Raw genomic sequence first — 13615 nt, 5'->3', positions numbered from 1 at the left:
TGGAGTATGCCTAAATATTGGTGAGTAATTCTGTAGTTGAGGTGAGCAGGAAGATTGGAACTTGTTTGTTTTAATTCATGTGACTGTGTAAAGTTTCATATTTTTGACAATTGTACTGTGTAAAATCAAAATGTCATGTTTTGCATAAGTGAGTTAGCTCTGCTATTTTAAAAAACAAGGTTTTTTTTAATATAAAGTAGTGTGTATAGAAAACCCAATAGTTTTACTGTAGCATCCTCTTTTCTTTTAAGAGAGTATTGCCAGGAAGCAGGTATTTCATAAATTAAGAATATGAAAATACTATTCAAGTACCATCCTCAGTGAAAAACACTATTTGTGCTGTGGAAATTTCAGGTAATTAAAACACAGATGTTTTTTCCTGTTTCTAATTTTTACATCATAAAATGAGAAAAGGGATAAAAAAATGATAAGGGGATATTAAAAATTTGCTTTTACAAATACCTGAATAGCATGCCAGGTAACAAGGAAGCTGAGGCTGTTAGTTTACATACAGCTAAGTGTTCGCACTTTGGAAAACTTGCTGCTATATGAAAACCTAAATCCAGTTATTTGAATGAAAACACTACTAATTTAGGGGGGAAAATAAGGAGGCTTCTGAGAAATTCTGTTGTTTAAAATAACTCTTTCCCTTCTCCTGTTGCTGTTGCCTTTGGATTGTTGTTGAGGAAAGTTGTCTGTGATTTCAGCAGCCCTAATCCTGTAATCAGATCCAGGCACAGACTGTTGATTTCAGTGAAGTTGTGTGAGTTAGTGGATATAAATGAAATTGGAGGATTACAGAATTTTCCATGTTTAGTTTTTTTTACTTTTTACACTCAAATGGAAAAATGAATCTGGATGAGTCAGGTTGACCTCTCAGGATGTCTGGGTGTGAGCAACCACAGATAAAGTATTCATCTAGATGCTTGCTTTAGATGTAGCTCTCTTGCAGAAATTGTCTATTTGTGCAGGTAAGTAGAAGGATGTTCCTGTTTGACTACCTGGTTGTCAGTATTTGACTCACATTCAGGAAAGAAACTTGAATACATGTTATTTCAATCACTGCTTCTATCTTGTGTTCTTAATAATCAAACTTGAAACTTAGTAAGAAACAGATTTTTAAAGAACTTTCAGTGCTTGGGGTCTTATAATTTACCCAGACTTGCAGTTTGAGTGTCTTGACAATAAGAATTTCAGCATGTTTCAGACTGCTGTGCTAAAGGTCAACTTCTCTTTCGAATGATTGTAGTATTTTTTTGCTGTTGTAGAATGCCTTAACTGGCAACTGCTTTTAAGATTGAGGTGACCAATGTTTCAGTGAGCTGTGAAGTGTTATTAATGACTGATTTCACAATATTAAGTAATTGGAAGAGCACCATTTCAGTAAATAGCTTTTCAGTCTTGTCTGACGTAGGTGTAATTTTTCTGGGGCATCCTAAGCTAGGAAAGCCAATAAACCTGCTTGCTTTTCTTTAAAATGAGACTTGCAGAGCAACCATTTGGCAGCTCTGAGTAGGAGTTTGCAAGCATATGGAGTGTAGTGACAAATGAAATGTGATGCTAACAGAGTCATGTACATTAGAAATAAGCCTCAGATCACACCTACGTATTAATAGCTATCTAGGCAAGGGTCTTGCAAAAAACCTTAGCTGTGATGCCAAATCTTGATGGGGCTTTTCTGAGTAATAGTTAACAGAATACATTGACTCCTTAGAAAATCTTGTTTCAGAGAAGCTACTAGGAAAAAAGACATGATAGGAAATACTCAGGTAAGCTCCACCTCTTCCTCTTTTGAAGGGCAAGACATACATGTTGTGTGTGATACTGAATTTAGTCACTTGATAATCACAAAACACAGCAAAGAGATATTGTCACCTAGTGCTGTCCCCTCTCCCCATATGGAAACAAACTCACTTCAAGGAGGGATGTAATAGCAGCAGTATAAAATAGTCTAGAAAAAGGAAACTGGTATGTGAAATTGTTATTTTCACCATCCAAGGACGAAGGATGAAAGTGAAAAGGTGGAAGGCAAGGAATTGGAACTCTTATGGAAAACTTAACCACAGACATTTGGATATGGTTTGAGGTTATGAGCTTGGGATTAAAAAATGTTTCAGTGCTATTAAAACTGTCCACGCTGCATTGACTAAAGACTTCTTATACCTTCTATGGATCAGAAGCTTGGTTTAGGACATAAGGTATGTGCTGAATGAGAGGGTGTTTCTCTCTGGAGAGAAAGTTATGCTGTAGTTTTCATCTGTGAGACCTATTTTGTACTGAATAAACACTAATATAGCTGGAGATATTTCCACTGTTCTTTAGTGGTGCACTTGTATTCCTGTCAACAATATATTGTTTTCTATACTTAGAACCAGAATACATTTGCAACTTATCTCATTTTTATAGCTGATGGTAAATGTTAGTAATATTTGTGTTGGCTGAGTTGGGGCCCAATTTCATAATAGTCAATAAGCTCATTAGATGCAGGATGATCATTTAAGGTGCTGAGTATTCTGGCTAGAAATATACTTCAGAGTAACATAATGCCATGCTATGCAGAATCAAATATACGGGATTAAAATAGGGAATATTGCTGTGAGTATTATAGGTCACAGGAGCAGGCTGAAGTGCTGTGCTAAAAGTCATGATTGAAGGGCATGATTAGGATAAGTGGAAAGTTTTATTATCAAATATTTGTGTCTAAGGAAAGAAGCTCTGAAACAGCATTTTTCTGTGAAGGTTGCAGAGTTCTTGTTTTCTTCTGCTATGTCATATTTAACTCAAATGCTCAATAGAGCTTTGAAATGTTCCCAAGCAAAAATAGCGAAACTCAACTACCCTGGAATGAAGAAATGTGCTGAGTTGACCAATAAACTTGCCAGAAACGCTGATAACCTGACATGTTTACAGAGTCAGAATGTGATGTAAGGCATGCAATTGGGAATAGGTTTGCATGGATCTATCACCCTTTCTGGCTGCTGGTATCTTCTGTACACTATCACTTCTGTAAATGATCTTGCATGTCCTAGGTTTGTTGCAAAATACTTTTTGGAAACATGAGTCTTAATGCATTTGTAAGAAGGAGAGCTTTCGAGTATGACCATTTAACACTTGATTATACTGATTATCCAGCTGTTTTTAGTAGACAACACTCAAGGTTTAACAGTGTTGTTAACATTGTGTTTTCTGGTGGCATTTTTATTAATAGTGAGGGATACAAAAGCTGTGGGAATTGTGCGCAGTTTTCGAGCTAAATAGATTCTGCATGTCTCATGTTCAAAAGTAACAGTGGAAATTTCATCCTAGCTCTCTAAGAAACATTGCTGCAGGCTTGACTATGATGCCTAGGATTTCCAGTATTTAGCAGTCTGTTATGGTCAGTTCCAAAGGGACTGTAGGGCTTCTACTGGTGAGATTTAAGGTCAGCAGAGGAGAACTGTAAGGTCTAGTTTGGTTCTGAGTGCATGTAGCAGAAGTGAGATCTGGGGAGAGGCATCTTTAAACTGTTGTCTCTTGTAGCTGTGGTTTGTTAGTGTTAGAACTGCTGGCTGTAGTTGTGGATAACAATTTTAAAAAAAGAACTCCTAAGTTTCCCTCTTTGCTCAGCCTTCAGCTGGAGTTCTGGCATGGAACATTTTGTTAAGGACTGGAAATGCAAAAAAAAAAAAATAGCTGTCTCAGTGGGGTGGTTAGATTAGATTTTCATGGCTGAGTAACTTCCTGTTGAGAGCTTTTATTCCTTTCTAACTGTTAGTTGTGCTCTGTCATTACCATGGATTTTATGCAGGTACTATAAATGTATATCTAATCCTCATTAGATCTTACTGATGAAACTTAGTCAAACTGATTAAATGATGTTATGTATTGCTTCCTGCAAGGTGCTGACTACTTCAGTAGATCTGAACAAGGTCTGATCATTTTGATGCTGAAGAAAAATAGTGGAGCATCCGCTCACTTAAGCAAGTGTAGGCTTGCACCAGAATTAGAGAATGGGTGAAGAAAAATTGAAAACAAGACTGAGAATAACTTGTTCTGTGGTGATTTTTCATTGCAGTAAATGTGTTTAAAAGAAACTGAAGGTTGGTAATGGCTACTATACTGATGCTTCAAATTGTGCCGTGCCATTCTAATGCATATTGTGCATACGTACATAAAGAAGAGCAGTGTAATCTTGAACGTGGTAACTGGTGCTGCTAGAGGCATTGGGAGAACATACTTCACGCAAGTCCTATACACAAAGCTCTTATCTGTTCTGGCTTGGTATAGAAGGTGGATAATAGTGCTACAGTGTTTGGCTGCTTTCTTAAATTTTTCACTCTCACTGTAGAACTGCTTCAAATAGATATTTTTTTCCTCTCCAGATAACAAAGAACTTTACCTTGCAAAGGCATTTCATAAGGCTTTCCTAGAAGTTAATGAGGAAGGATCAGAAGCTGCTGCTGCCTCAGGTACCTAACTGAAAAACAGAATGAAATCAAGTGGTGTTCTATGTTAATGAATATTTTAACTGTTTTGCTGGAATTCTAGGGAGCTAGATAGTATGTAGTCTGAAGGCAGCACGACTAAACTGGTTTTCAGTACAGAATTAGGGAAAACTTTTGTAGCACTTATATGCGGTGTATTCCTCAGTTCTGAGGCTCCTCTGGAAAGTCTTCCCTATTTTGCTTCTGAGTGTCAGGCAGGTACAAACTGTTTGTTCTTCATACAGCTTAAGCAGTCCTCAATTTTGATGTAGGAATTGAGAATGGTCAGAACATTTGATCCAGAACAGTTAGGACAGTTGCTGCAATTGCATTTTAATAAGCTCATTTAGAGAAGTAATGTTGGAAGTGATAAACAGAACAACCTAAGTGGCCAGTATTGATGTTAGGAGGCCAGATAGTTGATTTACCTGGTTATCACATGATTTTCCTGAAATTAAGTTATGTTTTTTATCATCAGCTGATTTCTATTTGTACTAGAGGAAAAGATAAATGACTTCCTTGTTCATAAATACCAGTAACTAGCTTGGGTTGTAACATTAACATGGACAGGGATTGCTGGCATGTGAGGTTTTTATTGTCAGTGCAGTGAAACTGTAAAACTAAATGAAACACTGGGGAATAATGCCCTGGAGAAATCCATGTCTTGACAAATAAAAATGAAGAGCCAAATCCTTCCTGGCTCCTATTTAATTTTACCCTTTCCCTCTGCTTTTTTGAGGACTGAAGTGAGGCTAGAAGCTGCAACATCAGCCCATTTAATTGTTGCATTCTGTGTATCTGTTAAGAGTTACCTTTTCCTATCAAATATCAGCTTGAAGCTATTAAAAGAGGCCACCAGTACTGTCCAACATAATACATTTTATTTCTACAGGGAAGCATAATTCACAATTCCTTTTAATTTTCTTCATCTTAAAAGCTGCTTCCTCAGCCTGGGAAATTTTATTGTTCCACTTTTAATTACTTTATTTTTAATACTTAAAACATAAGTAAACATGCCATTACTCTGTAGGTCTTTCATTTTTGGTTAGACTGTCTGTGCTATTTCTTGGTTACATTAAGTGCTGGAATGTAGGACTTCACTGTTCATGAGCTTCAAGCATGTTTCATTAAGAGCAGGAGAGAATGTGTAGTTATACTTAAGTTTCCTGTTCTTTATCCTTCAGGAATGATTGCCATTAGCAGAATGGCAGTACTGTATCCTCAAGTTATAGTTGATCATCCTTTCTTCTTCCTGGTCAGAAACAGAAGAACAGGTGAGACTTTCACTCCTCCGCGCTTCACACAGTGCATTGTTGGGTATGAAAGGAAATTGCATATTTTGAACAAATTCTCTTCATGTTATCAACTTTCCTTGTTTTGTCTTGAAATAAACATTGAAAGGCTGGCCCTTTCTATGTCCCCCAAGTGTTTCTTTAAGCAAGATACCAAAATCTGATGTAATCCTGAGTAGTACTCATTCTGTGATTAAAGAACATGAAGGAAAACCTAACCCTTTTCATCAAAATGTAATGTTACTCCCCTGAATGATCATAATTATTGTACTCCATAAGCACTTGGCACTTGTATTGAGACCAATAAGCTGTGTTCCCAGTACAAAGTGATTTGCATAATGGACAGATATTACTGCTATGAATAATTCTGTTGTACTGTTGAAGTGTTCTGTGGCAGGCAAGAGATGAGAACAGTACTTGCAAAATGGGCAATGGTTAAGTAACTCCTTAGTTTCATATTTATCTTGATGATGTGGATGTGGCTGGGATGCAAAACATTATTATACAGCCACAGACTATCAGATGGTCCTGTGTTCTAGCATCTTAACTGTTCTGCAGACAGAGGAAAGAAAGCTGTAATGGTTACCCTTATTCACCAGAATATCCTAAGTGCTTGTGACTGGTTATTACTTTTAAACAGGTATAGAAATATATAAGCATGAGGACTATAAATGGTGATTAAATAGCTGGGGAGTAGTATTTGCATAGAGAACTCTTGTTTATTCCATGTTGTTCATTACTGTGGGTTGCACAAGTGTCTAGTAATAATCTGACTGGTATGGTAGCTTTTGATGCCCACTTTTCCTTCTGTGAGGAAGGTTATTCACCAGTTCAGGCTGGAGAGGGTGTGAAGTGGTTGAGAAAGCCTGGTTCAGTGAATGCCAGGCTTCAGTTAGGCTAGCTGCAATGCTTAGACCTCCCCCAGTCTAAAGAGCTCTGACTCTACGTCAGTGGCAGTATTTCCATGAGCCTTCACCAGAACTATTGGAATTTAAGTGAATCTCTGCTTTGATTTGTGGTGGGTTTTGAATCAAGCCTTTAAAATAACCTGAAGGGTACTGGAATGCAGACAGTGTCCACTGCTCTTGTCTGTGTACTATACCACTTTGAATACAAAGAAGTCCTTATTCTCTAGTGTTATTGATCCATACAGTTTCATGGGTACCAAATTCTAGCACAAATTTCTATAAAAATTCTTTACCCACATATTTAAGAATTCAGTATTCATCATCTTTTAACTTCAGCATTTTCTTTAAGTTCTGATGAAATCTTCCCTTTCTCCCTCTTGTCACAGGCACTGTGTTATTCATGGGGAGGGTAATGCACCCTGAAGCAATGAATACAAGTGGCCATGACTTTGAAGAGCTTTAACTACTGCCAGCTACCAAAATGAGGAAAAAAGCACATCAAGTTTCAAGTTAATATATTTAAGGTTTGCTGTGTTCCTCCCCCCAAGATATTGTTTAAAATGCTTTTAGATCTATGTGCAAGTGAGTTTCCAGAGGAAAAGTTCACAGTATTAAAATAATGGTTCTGTTTTTGTTATTGTGATTGCTGTGTCCTTAAAATAAAATTGTGTACATGTCAACAACTGTTTCTTGTTCTAGTGAATTGTGAAGTAAAAATCTTGCAAATCCATAATTCCTGAATTGTTTACAGTACTAAGACTTACTGGATCGATGAGACAGGAGCACTATGTGTTCAGCTCTGAGTAATCAAATGACAAACCATTATTTATAGTTGAACTACATCTGGCAAATGTATTCTTGTAATAGTAAACAGACTGCAGCGTGCTGTCTCAAAGTTGATGGAAGAATCTAAACCTAATGGATTCTATCTGAGAACTGTGGTAGACTGTGTAAACTCCAACGTGTGGTTCTAAAATGCTGCTGTTATGAATGCTCCTGCATGCAACTCCGCGATTCACCTTCCGTAAGTGTTGATACTAATAAAATTTGATCGCATGAGTATTTCAAGCTAGTCAGTGTAGAATAGCTGTGTATATCCAAATTAAAATAGTTGAACACTCACATTGTGTGAACATTTTTCTCCCCGAAAGTAGTTCTACTCTAACCTGATTTTTACAGCATCTCACCTGGTGATTTAGAATGACCTTAGAGTAAAATACAGAAAACGTTTATTTTCTTAATTTGAAGTGTCTGAAGATGTTTAGTTCATAAGTGTCTGAAGGAACAACATAATTCTTTTTGTTCCCTAAGTTCTTACTGAGTGTTGACAGACAGAGGAGAACGACATATATCACAAGAAAATGGTACCTTGTGAACTAATTGTAACTTCCATTTTCAAGTTATTGCCAGGCAGGCATATAGTTTCATCCCTCACTGTGCAAAACATGAGACTAACAGACATTGAAAAGGTAAGAGAATAGAAAAAAGTGTAAAGGAGATCTTTTGAAACAGATCATAAATAGAGTCCTAGGTAAGTTGGACTTCAGTCAATAGATGTTTTGTCTTTCCCATTCCATGGGAACATATACTGGCTAGTAGTAACTTTTACTAAAGGGCTTCTCTGGTTTGTATTCAGTTCAAAACAGACTAGATACTGTTAACGAAGCATTCATGCAAGGAGAACTTGCCAGATTTGACACATTGTTCACTCTTTTATTCTGCTGGTTCAAATCTTACAGGACAAGCTACAAAGTGATGAATGATCTCTGTGGAGGCTGGTTAAACTGCCTCAGAGAAAGGGCGTTTGAGCACATATCAAGTCTTGCCTCCTTGAACTGTTTAGAGCTATAGCATAGAGGGAAAATGAAGCTCCTCAGTGGTACTTCAGGTACTTTGTTTCCTGTTACCCATGGTGTATATTAGTCTTGATTCTGAGGGTTTTTTTGTATCAAAATTTAAATTGTAATCTTAATACTCTACAGTTGGAAAAATGTATATAATGCTTGGCATTCTCTTTGCCTCCAAAGTAGGAGCAGGACTACTTTTACCAAAATGGAGGACTAGCCTCAGAGTAGGTAAATCCAGCTCCTTTGACAGTTACAGAAGGGCTGGTTCTACATGTTCAGGTGATTTACAGAGAACCATTTAATGTAACTGAAAGTCATCGGTATGCTAAGGATCTCCTACATTTTTGACCTTGTGACAAGCCTAAGTTTCACACTGTTACACACTTAGCCAGTTTTTGAGGTGCTTACTGTAGCACCTTGTTATTGTAGAGGTATTTATTGTAGGAAGATGAGACAAAAGGGGGTAACTCTCAGTTGAGCTTATTCCTAGTTCACTGAACATTCTTCCTGCCCAATTTTGTCATCTTTACACTAGTTTCTTGCAGTGTAGGTGCTGCTTACCCAGGGAAAGACTTTGAAGATAGACTTGAACTAAAGCTGTGAAATTATGGAAGGACAACTGCCAGTCAGAAGGATATCAGGCAAGTGCACATAGAGCCCTAGCAGTTAGTCTGAGTGTAGGTATTAATTGGAATGAGGCAGTCTCCTATGCCAAGTCTGAATCTGTGAATTGCCTTCAATGGGCATATTAGAAAGCAAGCAGTAACAGAAGTGCAAACACTAGCGATTTCATTTCATATTTGCCTAGTTCTAGCAAAACAGTTATTAACTGTTTTTTGAAAATAAATGTTTTCCAGTAATATTGGTTTATTACCAAACTATGATGTTTGCTGTATACCACAAAGAAAGTAGCTCTCAAACAATACTGGTTTTATTGATATCTTAAGTATTTTTACCAGCTTATTGAGATGCATAATATTCCATTGTGTTTTTAATCTAGATTTTGTATATTCTATATTCTTTTCAGAGATACTATTGCTTCTGAGACAAAACTAGCAACGATTCTTTTTGTCTTAGTGTTTTTATGGTAAGGGGAATTTGTTAGTGTCCCATATATGAGTTTAGGTGTGTAGTCGTTCAAAAAAATTGTGTTCTATGTTGGGGGTTACATCAGAAAATAAATTTTGAAACGCTATAGTTGTGCTGTGTGAGTGACCCATGATGAGTGTCTACTGCAATCCTGTGACGCAGACAGTTCAAGCACAAGATGCAGTTCCCTAATGCTATCATCTCTCTGCTTGCATTCATCTGCTGGAGTGCTGCTGGAAATGCTCTTGAGAGCTTCAGTTGCTAATCATTTTAGTAGTGGTTCTATGAGTTGAAGCTGGTTAACTAAAGTGAAATGGTCATTTAAGTGTGGGATCCTGAGCAGCAAACATCTTTCTGGATTAGTACTTCAAACAAACTTGACATGTCCTACACAATAGAATTTTAATGTTATTCTTCCAAGCACTAATTTTCACTGTTGTTCCAGAATCTTGATTGAAGTACTTGTTTTTAAGTATTTACCAAAACCCAACCACCCACCAAGGTTCACAGAAGAAACTAATGTAGTTGAAAATGGCAAACTTGTGTATATGTTCTATGCAACATGTACTTCTTAATGGAAGCAAGACTAACTTCAAGCCAGTCAGCTTCTGCCTGTGATTTTTCTATTAAATAAATGCAAGTGCTTTTCATTTAATGTAATTCAACTATAACCTTTGATATTACAGTAAGAACCATGTTTTGCATTTTGAACATGATTCACCCTACTGCAGTGTTACAGAAATGCACGAGTGTGAAAGTGGGCTTTTATGGGACTGAATGAAGCATGATATTCCTCAAGATTTTAGTGTTATACCAGAAGTAGAGAAAGTTCGTCAACGTTCCTGTGGCTAATTCCTCAATGATGGACAGAAGAAACCACAAGATGTCACTCTATCCTAAGAAGCCAAGAAGTACTTCCTTGTAGGGCAGTAATCCTAGGGGAATATTGAGAAGCTGAGTGTCCTGACTAAGAGCTGGCTGTATGTAGGTTTTGGGGAAAAAAAAAAAGAATTGCTTGTATGTTTGAGGACATAATTAGACGCAGGTGTCTGAGATTAATAATTGGAAGTGTAACAACTATTCTGAACCTTTTCCTGTGTCTTGATAACTGATTGCTGGATTAAGCCTGTTGTTTCTAGTCTTGGGATTCTGGCATTTTCTTATTCCTAGAGCCATTGCACAGATTCACAAGTTAAATTTAAGTAGACAGATGATAGCAGAGAGTCCTGGGGAAATAAAGGGATACTGCTATTCAGCACTTCAAGCAGTAGCAAAACTCACCAGCTGCCTATCCCTGTCAGTATAGGGAGCTCTGAAGAGCGGACAACCTCATTTGAGGAGCTCCTTCGTATGCTGCTTCTGTATTACTTTATGTGCTTTTTCTAGATACATCAATTTGTTAGTGGATTTATTTGTAGTGCCCTCAGAAGCAGCTTTAGGACAAGTTAATTTGGGCTCTCTTAGCCTTGATAACACCTGATTAAAATATGCTTCCTTCCATGATTGAGAAGAATGGAGATTACATTATGACAGTTCCCTGACAAGTGACTTCAAAAAGCAGCAGAGAAGGCTATTTTTCAGAAAGACCATTAACCATCTGGCAGCTCATTTTCCACCCTCCCTCACTGCAAGCATAATCTGAAAAGCATTTGAGAAAAAGACAGATCAGAGTCTGCTACTTCCATGTAATGTGTCCCAATGACTCAATAAACAAAGGTTTTCAAGTGGGAGACATGTTTTACCTTTGTATCTTGTCAGTGCTGTAATGCTGAGCTCATTTAAATTAACTTTTCAAAACTTTTTAAAAAATGAAACTTAGAGGTTATGCATTTTGTGTGTTCACATTTGACAGAAATGTATGGAAGACAGCATATGTTGGTAGACAGAGGGGAAGAGTCAATGACTGTTAGGCTTTTGTGTGTGATGCTGTTGTAAGTATGGTAGAAGTGCTGCTGGTGAGTTATCCTGCTGTTACCCTAATTGTTCATGTTTGCGAACTTAGTTTTTCCTAATACTGATGTTAGAAGAGCATAAGATCATGTTCTTCACTCTTTTCCCAATCTCAGAATTTACCTAGGACCTTACAGGTTACAGATTTGCTTCCCATGACTGTTGTGTAGTAAAACATGTTTACAGATAAGATTCAAGATGCAAAACTAGTGCCTATGACCCCTACTCCTCCCACCGGAGCTGGTAGTCTTTTTGGTTTACCTTAGGGTCCTGAGCCTGAGCTTGCCAGAGGGGACCTAATTTGAATGTGAAGGCATGCAAAGAACTAGACAGTATTTCTTTCCCCTGGAGGGTAGGGAAAAGGGCATGGTGATTTGCACTACTTAATTTTGCTCCAGTGCTTAATTAGATGCTCCAGTACTCTGCCAGGGAATGCATCAGAACCAGAACAGTTCTCTGGTCCTTCTGCTTGACTGTAGCCTAAGTGACTTATTTCACAGAAAATAATGCTGCCGGAATATGGTATAAACCCCATGCTAAGTGACCAGCAAGTGTAGTTGGTCTAAGGCCCTTGGGCCTGGAAAGGAGGAATCTGCTAGTTTGGCATGTGGATTAGGATCCTTGCCCTTTTTAACTCTCACTGTATCTTTCTGAGGCCAAAAATGGGAATGATGCTGTAAATTGCAAGTAATAAAGCAAGAAGGAGATCAATATGCAGCTATCTATGGTGCCCCAAGCTACCATCCAACTTACTGCATCACCTTTCTGGGTCAAAGTGTCAGTGGGATAGGAAAATCCAGTGAACAATCAAAGCATTTAAAAAACAAGTCAACAAATACAAAGCATTTGAGAGCAGCAGCTGATTTTTCCCTGAGCGATCTAACATAATTTCCATAATTATAAAGAAATATTTAATTTTGTTTGCTTAAGCCAACCAGTGTTTTGCTGTGAGCATTAATCATCTGGTGTCACACAATGGCACACTAAATGTCACACATTGAATTGCATCTTTTGTAACACCATTATGCATGTTTTGGATGTATTCTACAGCTGTAGAAAGCAGTGCTTCATGCATTGCTAGCTCTAGAGCAAGCACAGTCTTACTGCTTCGTTTTGCTTTCAGTAGATCTACAAAACAGGAAGGGCAGCATGCAAAGTAAGGAAGAATACTGTTGAATCTCAGCTACTGCTCTTCCACAATGTGACTGCAAAAACTCAGGGATCTGAAAGGATAAAAAAGTGCAATATGATGTTTGCCTGGAGCTGCAACAGCACCATATAATGTTTCCTGCTGAAGACAGCTCTCTCTTGCAGTGCAAGCCAAGGAGAAAAGAAATTTCCTATTACTCATCTGCTGGAATATAGCATAGAGTTAGTAGAGCAAGATGAAGTGGAGAAGCTGAAAGGTGAGTTTAGTTTACATTTGAGATCAGTTTGGTGGCCAGGCAGGCCTGTGGCTGGAAAATTTACTGACGTAAAGTACTTTACTGGTACTGTCGTAACTCTTCTTTAGATCAGCAACAGACTTAACTTTGCTAAAGTCTTAAGACCTGGATTGTTCTGAATGGTGTCTGTGTATGTGGAGTAAATACACAATAGGAAGAGAGGGGAAGTGAACCTAAACAAAAGCATAAATTTGTCTTCAGAGGTGATTCTGAATGAGAACAGCTAATGTGAGGAGCAACGGATGAAGCCATTCGATTTCAAGCCAGAGTGTTACCTTTACTGGACCCTGCTCAAAGCTAACCTGTTGGCCAGAAAGACTAACACATATAGATGGTGTGCTTCCCTTATCAGTGATTGCAAACACGTGTTCTGTGAAGTACTGCCAACAGACTTGTTGTCCTAGAGTCCCAGAACTAGAGCAGGAAGACAGCGTTAGGTGAAGTAAGGTCATCTTGTCTTTTGAATATGTGAGCTGAGAACTCTACTGAAGTCAATAGGTCTGATTTCAATCTGATAATTATGTATGCTTCATGGATATAAAATGCTTGTTACCATTTGGTGAGACCAGCGCTCACACTTACATAGCAGCAGGTACAAATACATATCTGAAAGACAAAGCA

General features: G+C 37.8%; 1 protein-coding gene across 5 annotated transcripts in view; it reads left to right on the top strand.

Moving 5' to 3' along the window:
- The window catches only part of SERPINI1 (serpin family I member 1), a 39109-nt gene extending 31324 nt beyond the window's left edge, over positions 1-7785 (top strand). For 4 of the 5 annotated variants that reach the window (XM_040705578.2, XM_025153381.3, XM_015291667.4 and 1 more), the window contains 3 exons: positions 4362-4448; positions 5648-5737; positions 7050-7343. In XM_040705578.2, coding sequence (XP_040561512.1) covers positions 4362-4448; positions 5648-5737; positions 7050-7126 — 254 coding nt within the window. In that variant the 3' untranslated portion in view covers positions 7127-7343. 5 annotated transcript variants of the gene reach the window in all.
- The last annotated feature ends 5830 nt before the right edge of the window (positions 7786-13615 follow it).

Source organism: Gallus gallus, chromosome 9, assembly GCF_016699485.2.
Source record: "Gallus gallus isolate bGalGal1 chromosome 9, bGalGal1.mat.broiler.GRCg7b, whole genome shotgun sequence".
NCBI lineage: Eukaryota > Metazoa > Chordata > Aves > Galliformes > Phasianidae > Gallus > Gallus gallus.
The sequence above is the reverse complement of the archived record's forward strand: the minus strand, read 5'-3'. Positions and strand labels throughout refer to the sequence as shown.